This window comes from Mizuhopecten yessoensis, unplaced genomic scaffold (genome assembly GCF_002113885.1).
Source record: "Mizuhopecten yessoensis strain PY_sf001 unplaced genomic scaffold, ASM211388v2 scaffold5789, whole genome shotgun sequence".
Lineage (NCBI taxonomy): Eukaryota > Metazoa > Mollusca > Bivalvia > Pectinida > Pectinidae > Mizuhopecten > Mizuhopecten yessoensis.
In genome coordinates, this window is record NW_018406224.1 from 29,544 (window position 1) to 48,870 (window position 19,327).

The 19,327-nt window shown below is 33.8% G+C and overlaps 1 protein-coding gene and 1 long non-coding RNA gene across 6 annotated transcripts in view; both read left to right on the forward strand.

The window, feature by feature from the left end:
* The window catches only part of LOC110451061, a 35,078-nt gene extending 19,766 nt beyond the window's left edge, over positions 1-15,312 (forward strand). For 4 of the 5 annotated variants that reach the window (XM_021498908.1, XM_021498910.1, XM_021498907.1 and 1 more), the window contains exons 3-20: positions 2,716-2,766; positions 2,969-3,027; positions 3,250-3,344; positions 5,667-5,735; positions 8,401-8,461; positions 8,752-8,848; positions 9,184-9,239; positions 9,449-9,530; positions 9,877-9,982; positions 10,278-10,545; positions 10,977-11,147; positions 11,419-11,559; positions 11,867-11,974; positions 12,206-12,265; positions 12,563-12,656; positions 13,073-13,452; positions 13,715-13,841; positions 14,214-15,312. In XM_021498908.1, coding sequence (XP_021354583.1) covers positions 2,716-2,766; positions 2,969-3,027; positions 3,250-3,344; positions 5,667-5,735; positions 8,401-8,461; positions 8,752-8,848; positions 9,184-9,239; positions 9,449-9,530; positions 9,877-9,982; positions 10,278-10,545; positions 10,977-11,147; positions 11,419-11,559; positions 11,867-11,974; positions 12,206-12,265; positions 12,563-12,656; positions 13,073-13,452; positions 13,715-13,841; positions 14,214-14,431 — 2,243 coding nt within the window. In that variant the 3' untranslated portion in view covers positions 14,432-15,312. Of the gene's footprint in view, positions 1-2,146; positions 2,385-2,715; positions 2,767-2,968; positions 3,028-3,249; positions 3,345-5,666; positions 5,736-8,400; positions 8,462-8,751; positions 8,849-9,183; positions 9,240-9,448; positions 9,531-9,876; positions 9,983-10,277; positions 10,546-10,976; positions 11,148-11,418; positions 11,560-11,866; positions 11,975-12,205; positions 12,266-12,562; positions 12,657-13,072; positions 13,453-13,714; positions 13,842-14,213 lie in introns of those variants that run through there. The other variant, XM_021498911.1, reaches the window with a different exon arrangement.
* Positions 15,313-15,363: 51 nt separating this feature from the next.
* On the forward strand, positions 15,364-16,481 carry LOC110451063. Its single transcript, XR_002463032.1, has 2 exons — positions 15,364-15,759; positions 15,792-16,481. It is a non-coding gene; the product is annotated as an uncharacterized LOC110451063 (long non-coding RNA).
* The last annotated feature ends 2,846 nt before the right edge of the window (positions 16,482-19,327 follow it).

The following is a 19,327-nucleotide window of genomic DNA, read 5'->3' on the forward strand; positions in this document are numbered from 1 at the left end:
TCATCATTTAACAATCTGATGTATACATACCAAATAAGAAATGTAGGTCTCCAATAGTTGTGTAATCACTTACATAAGATTTGTTTGAAATAATTTCTAAAGTTTAAAATGTTTCCAATTCATTCCAACACTACTTCTCCAATTTTGTGTGTACTTTTACTTTTACACTTGTTATACTACCTTGACATTCAATGGTTACTCATAAATACCTTGCTATAACCTCAAACAAAGACATGTTATACTCTGTATAAGTGTGAGCGACCTCATGTCGAAGTTAACCGATAGACGTTAGGCGCGTGGTATCCTAAACATTGACGCGTGATGTATCCTTATTCTCAACTCTATACCCTTCAGCAACCTATTTTACACCAAGTTAGATTTGATAAAGGATTTGATAATGGGTAACTGCTCACTTTTTAAATGTGTACTCTAGGGGACCAGAGTGATTATTAATCTTCTTTTCAAGTATATCTCATCTGGAGTGTTTGATTTTAGCCTCCGTTGTCTCTCCTGGCACACAGTTGACAAGTTTCAAATCTGTCAATAGGCTCCCTATTTATCCAATATCCACGTGCCCTGTCATACGCATAAAGCATTGTTCCACACACCTGCTGTATCGGAATCCAGGTAGAGCATGGGGCAAACAAGGGGAATTCATACATTTTACAAAAGTATACACCTGCCATATTCAGTTAAACTTTTATAGGGGGAAAAATCAAATTAAAAAAAATCTTTGTTAACAAACAACAAATTGAAACCAACAATTGATGAGGCCTAGTTTGGGTGACTGAGGTAAGCAATGCTACAAAGGAGAAAAAGCACAGTTTAGTAAAATAACATTAAATAATATATATACAAATGATCTGCTGATTTTGGCATCATTGTTATTTTGGTTTTTTTCTGCGGTATTAATTTTAAAAAATATGATCCAAGATTGTTTCAAATTCACAACCTATCTTGTCTCTTGGAAAATCTAGGAATATGATAACATTTAATTATTTTGGTTAGATCATTCGAGCATTAAAGTGTAGTTATATAAAGACATTTGGTTATGAGGTCACTATGTCTATAAGAGGTGTTAGGACAGTGGTGGGGACTTAATCTAGGAATAAATGTTTAAAGCCATAAATTGTTAACTTCAAAAGTTTGAAGATAGCAAGCTTCAGGTTGATAATCATTACACACCGTTTAACCGAGACAATATTAATATATTACAGCTTCTGTTAAAAAATAAATCTAAAATTTTATGTTATACAATTACAGATGTTGAAACATGAAAAGATTTCCAATGACTTGCACACAATTACTATGTGAAATGATTGCTGTGTTGTTTCTTATTAAAAAATAAATGAAGTTTGAAAGAAGAAAGTGGAAGTTAGTGAAACTAGCAGATTACACTGCATTTAGAGTATCACCCAGGGCAGAGACGTATAATAATGTATTTATACGTCTCTGCCCAGGGTAGAGGTTTTATCAGGACCTATCTCCCTAATGCCCTATACAGGCTGTTGGCACATGACCAGGATAGCAATATCCAATGGATAAACAAATTCTGATAATAAAACTCGGCAATATTTATTTTGTGAAGTGTCATGAATCTGACATCTTTTCATAGAATATGCACAGGTAGGATACAGGTGAGAAAATACTCAGGTGAAATCAGACATTTGGGGGTCAGAAAGATTAAAAATTATATTAATGCTAAAAGTCTGGGATTTTATCACCCCAGTTTGACCTTAAAGATATTTTGTATCAGTTCTATAAACAAACCCATTAACTCTCAAAAGAACCTGTTAATACTCAACTTCTTGTTATCTTAAGCAATAACTTAAAATGTATGTGTTTTTCCTAGAATGTTTATTTGGTTATATTGAGCTGCTCAGTAGAACATATACCTATTGTTTAGAACAGGTGTAGCTTACCTATCATTACACACTACCTGTAAAATTCACACCTGGCTGCACATACCTATACACTTATCCCTTCCCAGGGTAGCTTGTATGTACCTAGCATGTACACACCTGGAATTCTGACCAATCAGAGACCTCCTTGACCTCTACTCCAAATTAGAGTAGGACTGTCCCTAAGCCATATTTTTACACCTGTATAACTTACACCCCTCATTTCATCTCAATAAACCTTATGTGACAGATAGGGATAGGAACTTGTGGTGCAGCAGACTTTTGTGGGCTCTGGATAAATTGGATGTACTCACTATTGTCTATATAAGTGAAGTTAGTAGTTCATCATCAGTTATTGTGCAGTAACATTCAGTGTGTCCTGACTTATTTCCTGGAATTATCATAAGTGTATCACCATGGTCATTATGCTGGGCACTGCAGCCTTGGGTCTGGGACCTCCCAAGCGTGGCATGTTTGCTCGAGGTAATTAATTAGGATTATTAATTATTTTTTCCCTCTGTTTTTCAGGAAAAAAGTTTTGTTATATTTTATGATTTGCACAATGAAGTATAGTTTTATTCCTAGTTTTATGTTTTTTTGTTACTTACAGACTTGTCTTATCCTTTATGATCTATTTCAGCTGTTTAGAATTACCAGGATCAAGTTCCTAAAGTCCCCTATTATTTCAGACATGCTATCCTCTCCTTAACATTATTCTTAAAATTATTGAAGACATGTAGATGCAAAACTGAAAATTGATGACTAAGTTTTAAATGATATTGATTGTATTTTAATATTATTTTTATGATTACAGGACAGCTGAAGATTTCTGCCTACATGAACTTTGGCCTTTTGACTGTTCATGGTAAGTTTTACTGAGAAAGAAAATACTTACAAAGCTGATAAATTCCCATAGAAGTTAAAATAATTTCTTTGTTTCATATGTTTTATTGGTTACAGTCAGTACTTACTTATTGTTAAGAAAAAACAAATATTATATTTTATTTATCTGAAAATGCTTTCTGAATTTTACCAATGAGTTTAAAACTGAGTTATTGTTTTTGCAGTTGTGCAGGCTCGTCATCTGCAGTCCAAGTGGAAACCCCTCTGTAACTCCTACATCAAGGTACGTTTTACTGCTAAAAAGTATATAAATTATAAATTGTTTAATCAAGGATTGTATTTCTACTCTGTTTCATTTTCCTTATTAAAACAAGTTGTAATTTTTTCTCATCAAAATTCAATTTTTATGTTATGTATCTAGTTGCTTTTAAATTTCGAAAAGTTAAAAATGCTGAAATGTTCTTAATAAATATATCAATTAAATTCTTATTTTTTAATTTTCCAGATGTCTTTGATTCCGGATGACACGAAGAAGTCCCGCTGCAAGACTGAGACTGTGATTGACTCGAACAACCCGCTCTACGACGAGAAGTTCTCCTTGTAAGTAAATGTTTACTTACTCAAATTAACAATATTTTCTTTTCCAGGGTTTTCAATTCAAATACCAAAGTATTTTTAAGCATTTTTTGCACACTTAGAATTTTTACAAAATTAAATTTGATGTAGTAGGAACTTTTATCCGTTTTACAACTTTAAGACATTCCGTGGTATTCCTGTGGCTTTCTTTATTTGATAAGGTTTGATGAAACCTGACTTCACATATCCTTTGTAGGAAATATATTTATCATCGAAGGAATTAACTTAATATTAGTGACAAAATAATGGATTGTTGACAAACAGTGTTAATACCTGTATAACTAGGTGTAATATTAGGTTATGTAAAGGTGTCAGTAGTGTAAGGTGGTGTATATCAAACAGGTGTGAATAAATACACCTGACTAATGAACAAACAATACCTGTCAAACAGGTATAGACTTCACAGAGAAAATAACAGATTAAAAATTAGAAGGAATGAATTAAAGTAGCTTTTAAATGCAAGCAAAATAATTTCAAATTGGTTTTATGACTCATACTCATGGAATAAAATATTTCACTTTATTGAAAATTAAATCAAACTGAATGAGTTTTTGGTAAATTGTGTTACCTTTTTACTTATATTTTTTTTCTCTGACAATTTCAAAACATCTCAAGATTATACATGGTGCATTTTTCCCATGAAGCTTACCTGGTGTCTATTTCATGGCTTTATTGGTTAAATCACATCTTTTTCACCTGGGGATTATCCTAATCCTACACATTATATGTTACTGATTTCATGGGAAACAACTCAGTGTTTTATGTTTGATTAATCACCATTGCATACAAATTTGCCAACATTTAAAAAAAAGTAACTTACTTGTAAAAGGATGTTAATGAAAATAAAACATGGAAATTTTAATGTTAGGCCACTCAAAAATTATCAAATTGATAAAATAGTATGATGGGACTCCAAATATTTGACTATTTTTACTATAAAATGTCATTAAGTTTGTGGGATTGTTTGACTTAATTTAAACTGTAAAGAAAAATTGTTATTTATGTGTTAAAATGTGTTACTGTTATGTCATAGTTAATTATTGATTTTTGAACTGGAACATGCTTGAAGAAAAAAATGAATAGTTTGCTATCTGTACAATCTCTCTGCCTGTCAGATTTGATTGATGTCAGAGGTATCATCAAGTGTGATACAATTAGTACCAATTGGAAATCTGTCCACCTCCAATTTCATGTTTAGTTACCTGTGTATCAATTTAGCTGCAGAAGCTGACACAAGTAGATATCAGTTACAGGTAGCAGGTCAAGATAACAGGTGACACTGCTACCTGTGCTGTCAGGCTAATTAGTGTGGGTGTAAGCCATTGTTTCCTCAGACTATCTGGCATAGTCACTGTAGTACACTAATTAGTTACCTGTGTACCAGGTAGGAGATTTACCTGTGTCACTGTTCAGCTACCTGTACAGACAAATTGATAATTGACACTAATTAGATACTGTTCAGTTTATTGATAATTTTACCTGTGTCATATGTTAGCTACCTGTGGAGTAACTGATACTTTGGTACTGTATGACATACTTATTTGTTTTAATTATTTCAAATATATTTGTTAATAAGTTCACCGTTCAATATATCAATCTTTCATATGGTATACAAATTTTAGTAGAAAACTGTTTATAATGATGCTTGAAAATATACTATAATATAAAGTCAGTCATACAATTAAAAAAGTGTGTTATTGAAAGTTAAATAACTACATAATGGGTGTTGTTTTTCATTATTCTTATCATGAAATGAATGTCTAAAACAAAGATTAAACATATGCTTGCTACATATTTCCAACACTACATGATTCTCTTATCTTATGATATTAGTATAAAGGGACGTTTAAACCATTATTTCCTCATTTGTAATAAAATTTCAGTTAAAATAAATTCATGCAATACCTTTTGCTTTAAATGATTGATGTGTAGTATTTGAAAGAGATTTATAAATGTTTTGGGTTAAGAAAGACGATAAATTATTCACAAACACACAAAAAAAAAGAGGAAAGTTAAAGAGAATTTGTAAGATTTTTTAGTCCATTGGAATATCTCAACTATTTTCAAACAGTTAAATAATTAACATATATTCCGCTGTTTTACAAGGATTTCAGAAAGGTTGTTACACACAAAAAGGATGTTAGGCTTCAAGCTATATATGAATGTTTTGATATGATCAAATGTTCCACACCATTACTTTCTGCTCTGAGAGCATTACATTTTTTAATTGATTTCATGTCCATGATTTTTTCCCCTTGTTTGACAATGTGTTTGTCTTTGTTACAGCGAGCTGACTGAGGAAGATTACAACAAACGTCTGATGGTATCTGTCTGGCACAGGGACCAAGGCACAAGGTAGGAAAACATGTACTTTTTATTTAAATGTATCGGTGTTTTTTTTATAAAATTCTGTGACAATTACCTCTAGAAATGGAAAAAAAGGTTATTCACTTCATGGCATCTTAATTAGCCATGACACAAGGAATTTTGTAGGACATTAAAAAACTGCTACGACTCAAATAGAATGGTCTCCCCTTGGTATTCACTGGTTCTAATGCTAAAAGTGGTCATTTGAGAGTTTTAGTAATTGCTAAATGTATGGAAAAGAAAGATGTCATGAAAATATTTGAATCTTTAAAAATGGAATCTAGAGTTTCAGTGTGGGCAGGTGCAAATTGTTCAGGTATAACTGATTTAATAGTAGATAAACATAGAGTTTGATTTTATATTTTAAATGAAACAGCATACACTTAAATTATTCTGTTCATTGATCTACTTCCAACATTTAAGTACAAGTTTTGTAGGAATTGAAATGAGGTTTGACGGCTTAAGAGAGTCGTTGTACGATATTCATCTGAACAGTAATTATTTATATTTGATATGAATTTCAAGTATGAAAGAAAGCTGTGATGATAGGGGAGGTGTATTTGGATGCAGTCAGCTAGTACAGAATTTAAGCTTTTTTTAAAACTGTTAAAATTTTCAAAATTTGATATGGATCAAAACATCTGCAGGTGATCATAAGTTTATTGGTTCAAGGTAAACATGTATTTTCCGATATATTGTTTGTTAAATATATTTGTTTGGTTTCCATGGGAACCTGAGCAGCTGTTACTGCTTCATTATGTATTGCGGTACACCAAAGTCATGTATTGAAATTATTGTGTAGGTTTCTGTAGGATCTAGGACAGGTGATCAAACTAAAGTCATGTGTAGGAATTCTTCTGGAAATCTGATAAATTTTGTACAATATGTTATGGCCCGACAGTTTGTGTTCCTTCCCTTTATGCACATTTGTAATATTGAGTAATTTTGTATGAAAAGCCTGATATAATACAATAAGATGTGTCAAAACAGACGATGAGTTAGTGTGCGGTTTGAATAATGTGTCTGAATTTGTCTGGATCTGTCTAAAGTGATAAGAAGTGGGGAATGGTGATAATAGGAGCATTGTCGCTCAGAGGTACAGTGATGACTCGGCCATTTAATGTCGGGGAACAGTGGTGTATTGTCACCTCCCATTATTAGCCTCAGTAGTTTACTCTGCAGGAAAAGTCTAATTCAACCAGATTATACCTCAGATTAAATCTCCCTCACACACCTGAAGGTGCGAGACCAGGTGACCATCTCTTTGGATATAGAACCCTTTGATGCTCAGAAAATTTGAAAGATTAACTGATTTAGCACACCAACATACAGAGGGATTTTTTTTCTAAAAATATCTTTTTGAAAATAAATCTTCCTCCCTTCTATGTACAACTGAAACACCTAGTCTCTGAAATGGCTGTTTCTGTTTCAAGACTTCATTCTTTGTTAAGTAAATAATTTACTCCCACAAAAAATAAAGAAGTATCCTCAAATATTGCTGATTTGAGTTCACAGACTGAATACTTCTTTGGACCATTCCAATGCCGATTTTTTTTGCCTTACTACAAATGTTAGGACTGTTAATGGAAGTTTACAGATTTTGGTTGGGGCACTTAATATTGTGAAACATAATCATTAATTTTCTTTGAAAAATTCCATAATTACAAGTTCATGCTTTTATCATTTGAAAATAAATCTGAGATAGACAGACTCTGGTTCAGCTATTAAAAGTGTGTATAATATTGCCTCAGGAAGAGAAGCCATGTTAGGTATAAAGGAACGTTTGTCTCAGAGACTTAATTTCACTTTCCCAATAAATCACGGGCACCACAAACAGCAGATGTTCTGTCAGGCTGCAGGTTTATTAGAATTTCTACTTAACATGGAATTATTGTGTGATAAAGGGAAAAGTGGAGAGGTTAATTAGATACATTATTGGTTAAAGTTATGAACAGTCCCATGGCACCTTACTAAAGCAGTGTTTAGATAATGGTTACCGTATGTCTCCATCTAGCCGAGTCAGACTTCTACGACACCTTATCAATTGAACCATGTCTGCTAATTATACCAGTACTCAACTAAAAGTATGTCAAACTGAAGTCAACCGGGGTTCTCAACACTTTTCATAATCAGTATGTTAATTTAATCAGCTTTGAACTGGTGGCCTGGTCCCATGCAGCTTACTTTATGTGATCTCAAAAATCAAGGTGGAGCACACCCTGTGCTGCTAACACAATTAGCTAATTAGGTTTTACCTGGCTAGGGAGTTCAGGTAAAAGGTGGGGTGTGTGATGTTAGGGATCAGGTAGCATTGTACCCTGGTTGTTAAATGGGGTAATGTTGTGATAAAACACAACATCAAAGGGGCTGGGCATTCTTACCGGGATAGTCAAGGGACATGGAAGTAGACTCAATTACTTACAAAAATAGGTTTTAAACCACAAGAACAAGTTTGTATTTTAATCTACTTGTTTTTCTTAACATTTTTCTATCTAAACATTTTTATTTTAAATTGTAATTGTACAAGTTTAACTTGTGATGTATTCAAACGTGAAGTCAGATTAGCATACCATGTTGTTACATGTATCGCAGAAACACTTAGACTGAAGTTATAGAATTGCTTAGTAATGTTGTTAATTTGATTATCTTGTAGTGTGACAGAATTTTTGGGCTGTATGTCGTTTGGTATCTGTCATCTGCTGAACCCCAGGAAGGTAAGAAACAGCATTCAATTTAAATCAACATATATTGCCAAGATCTGATTAATTATACTAATTTAGACTTGCTGTCAATGTTTTCTACTTCTCACATTGTCAACAATGATTTGTACCATGTAGATGATATAGCTTTAGACATATTAAGATTTTAATCCACACAGTAATTATATATAGCTAACGTGTAATTTTCCTTATTTGAATGTTAACGAGACTATTTCCAGTAACCCTGTAATTTCCCTTGTGTAGAATGTTAATGAGACTATAACCCTGTGATTTTCCTTGTGTAGGATGTTGGGGGGTGGTACTACCTTCTGACTGAGGAGATTGGACGTAAGAAGCATCTACAGGTGTCCCACAAACAGAAACCAGAACTCAAGCTACGAAGTAAGTCACCCAAACCAAAAACACTGAAAAGAGTTACATCACTCTATTAATCAACAAAACTTGAATATAATTGGAGTCGGTAAATAATGATATTTTTTCGGTCCTTAATGATTTGACTGAGAGTTGAAAATGGCCACAATTGTTGTTTAATACAGTTGAACAAGAGCCCTTCTCTATGTATAAATGTTACTGCAGAGTACTAGAGTCTAAAGTGCTTTTTAGAATCTTACTGTATGTAAGAATATTAGCATTTATGTATTCTGTATCATCAAAGCATCAATATATTTCTCATTCATGTATCTATCGTTTTATTTAATAAATCTTTTTCCTTTCAGACCCAGAGAACATTCCACAGGTCAACAAAGATGTATGGGGAATGGATTCCGTCAGCGTAAGTAGCAACAGCTAAAATAGAAATAAAGTAATATAGAAATTAAAAGATTTGATGTTAATAACAAATCTTTGATGAGAAAATAATCTGACTTGGTAAGTAGTTGAGTATAATTGTAAGATGAAAACAATATATTTTCCAATTATATTAAGTTTGGATTTGTAGAAGGGAAATAACTTTGTTGTAACCATCTTTCATTATTTTTATAGGTAACCGTTCACCGAGGCAAGCACGGCTTTGGCTTCTCCGTGATCGAATCCTGTCCTGTCAAGGTTGGCCGCGTTGATAGAGGTAAGTGTAAAACAGATTTAACATCAATATACACCTATAGATCCTTATTCATTACAAGATGGTTCTGACATGGTAAAATATTTTATATTAAGTCATGAACTGAAATTTTCAAAAGAAATTGAAAACATTCCATCAAATGTTTAGTAAACACATTTCTGAAATATTCTTTAGCTGAGAAACAGTTATCTTAAGAAGCTTAGATATAGAAATCTTTATACCCATTCAGAATGTGTAGATAAATCAATTAATTCTGTTTAATTTATAAGTGAAACTTATGTATTCTGAGGAAATTCAGTTTCCCTAAGTTTATAACATCCTTTTAAAACATGTTTTCTTGTTGTCTTAGCTTCCCCTGCCGAGAGCGCAGGACTCCAGCCTGGTGACTGTGTTGTCCGTGTCAACAGCCAGAATGTGTCCCGATCACAGGCCGTGAGCGTTGCCAAGCTTGTCAAGTAAGTCTAGCAAACACTAACAGACAAATGTTTTGTATAAAGAATACCTTTTTAATCAAACAGAAGGTAAATTTTTACCTACATTAAAGTTATACTGAACTTTGTTATTTAATGTTTTAATAAATCAATAATTTTTTGGCTCATTATCAGAAACCTATTTGGAAAAATATAATGAAAAATATTTTGGAAAGAAAGCGCAATTATTTTCATCAGAAATTTTCAATCAATATTTGTTCAAATTAGTTTTCCACATTGTTTGAAATCTTAACTAAAGTGTTCTTTTTATTTTCTACAGGCATGCAGGCAACTCCATAGTTCTTGACATTCAGCGCCCCCGTCAGATCTCCATCGAGACCCTTGACAAGTCACCATGGAAACAGACCCCTGCTGGGACCTTTGAGCAACACGACATCCGTGCCGGCCTGGACCCCAGAGAGTCATCAGAGGCAGATTCCTACGAGGAGTACAAGGAGAACGAGATTTCTGTCGACGAGAACCTGCTTATGCTTCCCAGCAACCTCATCACCAGTACCCCTCTCCCACTGTTCTGTAACGGCCACCAGGTAAGTCATCCTTAAGATATGTAAGCTTACCAACAAATAACGAGTAAAATGTATAGATCGTCTAAAGTATGTGATACAATGAGATTTGTTTGATATGATTATACATCACAAACAAAAACATGGCAATAAATAAGGAGTAAAATGTATAGATCGTCTTAAGTATGTGATACAATGAGATTTGTTTGATATGATTATACATCACAAACAAAAACATGGCAATTTACTTGATTTGCAGTTTTCATAGACAAAGTTTATATTTCTTGGTTCTTGATAGCAATTTTTTTTGTTTATGTCTGAGCAAATATTTTCAATCTTAGAACAAAAAAGCACTGGACAATCAGTATATCTAAAGTTTCATTTAACCATCAGAATATATAAAGTTACCGACCAGTTATAGATTCCAAGTTTCATGTTTTCCCTTCTTCATTCAGACTGTCCTGACTGCTGAGCGACGAAAGCAGGAGGCCATGCACCGACTCTTGACCCTGGAGCTTGACTTCATCGACTTCATGCATGCTGGCATGCAGCGCTTCTCCCGACCACTTCGCCACTGCATCCTCAGCAAGAAACAGCACACAGCTCTCTTCCAGAACATTGAGAAGGTAAGAAAGCAAGCTAAACTAAGATTGGAGTATCATCTATTCACAACTTAAAATTTATTCGCTAAACTGTCATTCTGTTTTCCAAAAATTACCAAGTTAATTTTTATTTACAATTTTGAACAAAGTCTTAGACATATGCAACTTTTCTCTAACTTTTCAAAAATGTTTCTATTGCAAATACCTTATTTGTTATGTGGGCTGGTGTTTGCTCACTTAAATGAGAAAATCATTGGTTTTATATAAACTAACTGAATTTTGTTTGGATTGACAGGTAGTGACAATTTCCGAGTACCAGGTCAAGCAGATCAACGACAACCGTCCCTCCATGCTCTCCTCGGACACTGACGGCTCCATGAGCAGTGCTGATGGCCAGAACTTCATGCACTTCGTGGGAATGATCTACCAGTCCAAGGTAAGGCAGTGGTTATAAAATTAGGTCTCTTTAAATCTTACAGATTTGAATGGTCTATAAGTGGATAATAAGAACTGAAATCGAATAGGGTTATCATTTCTCAGATTCATTTGACAAATGTGATAATTTAATAGATAATGAAAGATTACCTACAAAATAAATTGGTTTGCTTATTGCGGATTATAATGATCTAAGGGGAGGTAATGCATACAATTTCTTGCACAATGTCTCATCAAAAAATGTTAAACCAAATATTCTTCACAAGCATCTCTATTATGAAACTAATGAATGTTTTTACATAATTCAGATGCATATGCTGTGCCAAGCCTATGATCTGTATGCCAAGGGACTAGATGAGGCCAACAACGTCCTTTCAGACCTCAGGAGGAACACTGACTTCATGAAGTTTCTCAAGGTAGGTTGATATTGTGTTTAAATTCAGCTATAGATAAACAAATTTCAAATATAAATTTCAAGTTAAATTTTAAAAGAAATCATTTGTTCTAAACAGATAAATTCATATGTTTATGCAAAACCTCATAAATAAACCTAAAACCTTTTGCAAATTTATGCAATGTGCTTTTGGAATTTGAAAAAAATAAATCTTTTGCCAGTGTTCCTAATTTAATGTTTGTTGTATTTGTAGGACCCCATCCAAGACTCCAGACAACCTTCTATTAGTGCCTTCATCTGCAGACCAGTCCAGGTAAGTTAACGGCACAAGATAACAAAATAGATTAGGATATGTTGGAGGAGTACAAAACCCCCCCAAAAACATTATCATCTTCCCTTGTATACACATTTAGAAATCGAATGTCATTGAAACATACAATTCAATGCTGAACTCAACATAAACCACCCATGCTTAACATAATTCTTTCATTTTATCATGAGTAAGAAATATTTCCCGTCTCTGGTTAAGTATCAATGTAAGAAGAATCGGATTGTATGGTTTTGTATGTCTGATAGATGTTTTAATGTATAATGTTTATTTTTTCTACAGCATATCAACGACCTGTACCAAGTTCTGCGTGAGATCTTCATCAACACACCTGCTGACCACCACGACTACAAGGAGCTCAAGCAGGTCACTGAATGTAAGTTCACACATCTATAGGGAGTTCCAGGTCACTGAATATAAATTTACACATTTGGATGTTCTTGTTAATTTGGTAATTGTGAGACTTTTTATATTTACATCTAAGGAGTAATTTTCACTTTGATTCAGATTCAGTAGTCGGTGTCGGTTCAGTAGTCGGTGTCGGTTCAGTAGTCGGTGTAGGTTCAGTAGTCGGTGTAGGTTCAGTAGTCGGTGTAGGTTCAGTAGTCGGTGTAGGTTCAGTAGTCGGTGTCCGGTATGTTGTGAGTTAATTGTGTCAATATTCAACGTACTTAAGATTAACAGTTTAACAATTATAACGTTGAAAGTAAATACATGTTAAAATTTTCATATCAATGATACAACAGTTTTTTGGCTATATGTACATTTTCTAAACCTTATTTTTGTTTCTAGGGTTACAGGAATGCACCACCAACATCACCAACTACAGCTGTGTTGCCCGCGTCCAGAGCCTGACCTCTTTGACTTCTTCATCCAGCTCGCAACAGGGAGGCCAGCGTCTGTCCTACTCATCCTCCGCCTCCTCCGCCTCCAGCAGTGGCAGTGACGGTGGGTCCACATCATCGGGCAGGTCCTCCAGCAGAGCCAAGCGCCCGAACATCATCACCTCCGCGTCCATGGCAACAGTGCGATCCGTCGATTCCCAGGTGGCTCGTATCCAGGACAACCTTGTGTTTGCATCCAATGTCCAGCCTTTCCAGCTTGTGCAGGATGATCGACACCTCATCTTCGCTGGGGATCTATTCCGATGGGAGGGGAAGCAGTGGGTCAAGGTAAGATAAGAAATGATGGAAACAAAATATTAGAAGAGAATACTGACGAACAAAAAGCAAATTTTTATGTAATGTCTACTTATTTTAAGTGAAATGGTATATTTTGCTTCCACATGATTTTGAAATTGACATATATCTTAAAAATACTTTCACATTTATGTTATATTAAACAAATAATAAACCTAAAAGCATCAATACTGTGTTACTTAATGTGGTCCATGTAGATATATAAAATTATAACATTATACTTGTTTGTTTCCAGGTTTACGTGATGCTGTTCACCGACATGCTCCTTGAGACTGAGAGAGACCGTGACAACCGCCTCAGAGTTTGTTGGAACCCTACATATCTCCGAAACGTCGCTGGAGTAGAAGGTCACAGGAAACACAGTAAGTACAGATAAAAAAAGTCAATAGTTTCCATTAAAGAAATCAATACATTTGACAGGATTGATAACAGTACAGTTAGAGGAAACATTGGGAATCATCTCATAGTTATACTTGCAAAATGAAAAGCTTTTCCTTCGCTTTCAAATGAGAACTGAAAAATAGCAATTGAAGGATTTTGTTTTGAAATGAAAAATGTTTAAGAAATTGATATTACAAAATGTTACATTAGTATATCATGTTTTAATGTGAAGGAAATCTCATTTAAATAAAGTCGAAACTGATAACTTGATATCCTGGATCTGAAATAGATATTAAACCAAAGCTTCTATTGTTAAAAATGTTTATTTAATTGATTTGGTTTTTGTTTTACAGCCACTGAATTGGTCCTCCACCTTGCCACCGCCATCAAGGGATCTAGCCGAAACCGTCACGACCAGGTCGACAAGATGTTGTTCAGAGCACCAGATGCCGAGCAGAAGTACGCCTGGAAGAGTCTTCTGGAGCAGCGCGTCTTTGATGTGCGTGGATCCCTGGACCACTACAGCTCGCACAGTGACTGCTCCGGATCTTCCTCCGTCACCATCTTGTGAAATGGACAAAATCAATAGATGCTTCCTCACGTAGTGTGCTGTTCTGTGCTTTTGTGAAAACAGTTGTTGTGTCAGCTTTTTGAGTGATTCATTTCTGGCAAAAATCTGTGAAATTGACACTTGTAACAGAAATGTAATAGACACTCCCTCATATAAGTGTACAGACTACACTTTAAACAGGAACCTTAAAGACTATGTTGACACTGGCATTACCTACAACTCTGTTTTATAGTAGTTACACTCCAAACAGAGGGTTGGTGTCATTCAGAATATTTCGTACCCGCTTCTGTTCATTTTGCTTTTTATGTACAAATTCCTGTAATACTCATATTGACAATTGTTAGTATCCCTGGGGGTTGGTGTTCCAATCCTGTTATACAACTAGAGCTTTAATTTACCCAGTACTTAAGGCAGCTTTTCTAACCCAGTACTCTAAGGCAGCTTTTCTAACCCAGTATTCTAAGGCATCTGAAGTAAGCACATGATTTGGTGTTCTAAAAAAGTCTTTTATCAACAGATACAATTTTTAAACATAAATTTCAAACTCTGGAAATTATAGATGTATGGTCAGCTCTGTCTGAGGTAGAAGATTTGTTTTTGTTTGCTTGACTTTTGTCTGAAAACAGTGCTATTAATTAAGGTTTTCAGGCATGGGCACTTTTATTTCTTAATTTGTAAATATGTATGTACAAATTGTATTTAAAACTTGTATCATTTATGTAAATATGTAAATGATTTCTCAGTACAGAATGTATTGATGTTTATTTGTAAAGATATCTGTAATCGTATATCATACAGTTTACTTGTATTTTAGTACAGTTTACTAGTATTTTAGTATGGATTAGGAATAAAAGAAAAATCCTGAGATTTATATTTATGTTTTAAGTTATCCTTTTTTCAACAGATTTTATCAACAGAGTTTTATAATTGAATAATTGAAATCCAAAGATAAAGTTATATTTACAACTTCTTATATGAAAGCTAATGATACATTTATTTATGTAAAAACCATTTAGCAAAATATTATAATCAAATAAATAAGAGAAATCATGGATCGAAGGCAAAACCAAATCATGATATTAAACATAATGATTTTAAACTTGGTTTTTATACTTAGTTTATTAAATGTTTTGGGCTATGTTTTTTAATTTTGTCACTTTTTAAAAAAATTTAAACAAGTTTTGAGGGAAGATTTGGGTAGTACATTGTTTAGTAATAATGTTTGTCAAACAGGTTGGGATAACTTGATTTTCTCGGGTGAGTGAGAGTTGAGAATGAATTGCTGTACATATAAGGTATTGAGTGCTATGTGTAATAACATTGATCAGGTTTATCAGTGGACAGGTTAACCACTGGACAGGTTTATCACTGGACAGGTTTATCACAAGTGTATCATGTTTGTTGGTTTACATCCAGTGTTCATGTACTCTTGTTAATATTACAAGATTTCTGGATTCTTCCACCTCCTTTCCTACGAAAAATGAATTAAAGTAGAAAGTAAGAACTTCTGAGAAATTTCCACTCCATGTGAATATTTTCTGATCTAATTAGCTAAAAACTGTTGATCATCCTGATATATTTCAAAATGAGAAAAAGAAAAATCATTGATCATCTGATTTAAAGATTGTATTTATAGAAACTTCTTTTAAGCATTGCTCACCTTAGATAAGTTGCTTTCTTCATGTATAAGTATAAGAAATACAAAAGTTGGTTTTAACATTACCAGCAAATATTATACATTTAGTTTAAGGAGGAGATTTCAGACATTCTTATTTTTACTTTTTTGCAATATTTGGGTTAGCTTTATGTCTTGTAGATTCTATTACTGAACATCTACTCTGCACAGAAATGCCTTCTCTTTTCTCTTCTGACTATCTTTCCACTTTCTATGTTTTACTATTTATTTATTTTTCTAGTCCTTGATTGAGTTCAGTTCATCACATCATGTAGAATTTAGATCATTTGTTTGTAGTATGTTAAATGTAGATAAATGGATATTGAACGCAATGTTCTGATATGAACAATACTCCAATAAAAATTCAGTAAGCTATTGGTTTGTACTTGAGTTATTTGTGTTGATATCATTACAATTTACAGTGACATTGAAGGTCATTTCATCGTCATTTCTTATCAGAGGAAGTCGTATCCAAAACATGCAAATTGATAAAATCATTTGTGAATATATACTTATTAGCTAAAGGGACAATTTAGTGAAGTTATTTCTTTTGATAACCTGAAAATCAAGTCGATACTGAATATATATATCTCGTAACAAAAGTTTACGTAGTTGATAATGACATGACCTGAAGCCAATGTCCAGTGTGGTCAGTTTCATCTTTTGGGAAAGCTGACGATAAAAATAGCTACGACCGAAATAGCACAATATCCGGGCCTTTAAATGAGAAGTAAACAGGTACAGCACAACGCTGTTGACCGACAACACGGCGTCAGTTATGAGTCTGAGTTCACACATACCACATTCTTGAATTTATAAAATACATTGCGAGTAAGAATTACACGTATCATAAGATATACCTCTTATCAGATAGAACAGAACAGGTTCAATAAGAGCATGCACACACTGAGATTGTGCCGCAGGGAGAATTTCAAACAGCAGAAAGTATGATATCAATTTGTTAAAAAGTAAAATAGTTCACTCATTTAAAACGATGTTTTTGATTCAGAATAGATGCAGATATTTGTAATCAGAGAGGCTAGGCAGATAAAGCGGGAAGTTACCTTTTTTTCTCGACTGGATAGACATTTTAGTTAGCTAGAAATTTACCGACAGCTGTCGCTTAAACGTACGGCTGTACAATTAAGGATTTCTCCTTTACTGATTAAAAACGCCAAGAAAACAGTGTCTCTCGTCAATTTCTCGACATGAATTGTTCATAGGGAGTATCAAACTATGTAATCATGAAGGGTGACAAAGTTATAAAAACAACAATGGAATGCCAGACTTGAAATATAAATTGACAGGAATTTTTGACCAAATAATTCATCAGTCAATTTTGGGTGACCTGACACTATTTACCTTGACCTTGATCTAACATTTACTGCTATTGTGATGACACGTCTACGAAGACATTAGTAGTCACTATTGGGTAGCCTGTAACACTTTTGACCTTGACCTAGATCTAACATGTACAACTATAGTGACGACCTGTCTATTAAGACGATGACCTTTATATTACAATTCATCAGTCACTATTGGGTGAGCTGTGACACTCTTGACCTTGACCTAGATCTAACAGTTACTTCAATTGTAATGACATGTTTATTAAGACATTTGTATTACAGTTCATCAGTCACTATTGGGTGAGCTGTGACACTCTTGACCTTGACCTAGATCTAACATTTACTTCAATTGTAATGACATGTTTATTAAGACATTTGTATTACAATTCATCAGTCACTATTGGGTGGACTCTGACACTTGATCTTTACCTTGATATTAGGATTCTGTAGTCACTAGGGAGGTCATGTGACACCCGACCTTGACCAGTATATATGTTACCAGATATTTTACATAAATTTGACAGGCAAATAGATTTGTCCTGATTTCTGACAATATTAACAATTTGAGTGATGAACACCTGATTTTGATTTATCACAATATTGATGATTTAATGAGGGAAGATTAACTGATTTGTCAAATTATTTGTTATTGAACTTACAAATGTTTCGCCATATAGTTAGATTTTTGGAACAATTGCAAATATTATCATTTGATTGACATTGTTATACCATCTCAATGAAGTTAAAGGGGTGGGGTTATATTGGAATCAGGTTGTTTGTTTGTCATAACAGACTAAACATCCACACTACTTCTCTCAAACCACTGAATGATACTTGGTGCATGCTACTCTTACATCAAGGATACGTGAATAAAGGAAATGAATTTGAGGTATCTCCTCTATTTATAGTTATGCTCCTTTGTTAAAAAAAATGCAGATTTGAATGATACTTTGTACACAGAACCCTTACATCCAGTGATTGCAAAGGGAGTTCAAAAAGTTTCTAACATCAGGGTCAAGGTGACTGTTACTAAAACAAATTAGAACATGACCTGGTGTATGTGTGTACGGTCAGCAATATAGCAAGACCCTTTCTGATCTGTCAGTGTCCTAGTTTAAATAATACTTGGTACACAGAACCCTTTAGGGCAACAAAACTAATATCTGGGCTAAAGGGTCTGTCCTTTAGACAGCGACCATCTTAAGATATTAGGAATACCAACACTGACATACTGAAGAGAAGAATGAGGGGAGATATGATTAATGTCCGTAAAATTTTGAACAATTTTTACGACAACAAAGTTACTGCTGGCATCTTTGATCAAGATTGAACATCTAGAACAAGAGAGCAAACACAAAAATTAAAGAAAAAACATTGTAAATTAGATATGAGGAAACATTCCTTTGGCTACAGAACTATTGATATATGGAACAGTCTTCCTTGCCTAAGGTCATACAGGCCATACAGGTCATACAGGTCATACAGGCTACAACAATTACAGACTTTGAAATTAGTTTGGACATGAAATCATTGAAAATATCTTAAACTGAAATTTAGTAACCTATAGCTAGCTACAAATTTAACAGCGGGAGTGATATTTAAATTTAAATTGTTATATTATATAATATGAACATAGAGGCAAGTAATTGCCTGTGTCTATCATGTATCCTATTAGATCCTATTAAATGTACATCAAATGGATGTGAATAGAGTATAAATGGGAGTTACCTCCCCTATTTATGGAGTTATGTCCCTTTAAGCATTGTTCACACTAGCTAGGCTACTAGTACTGCACCATTGATATACACATTTAACACTTACATTGAGGGAATGTGTTTTTTTTTGAGTAGCATGCACTTTTTTCAGTAAATTATA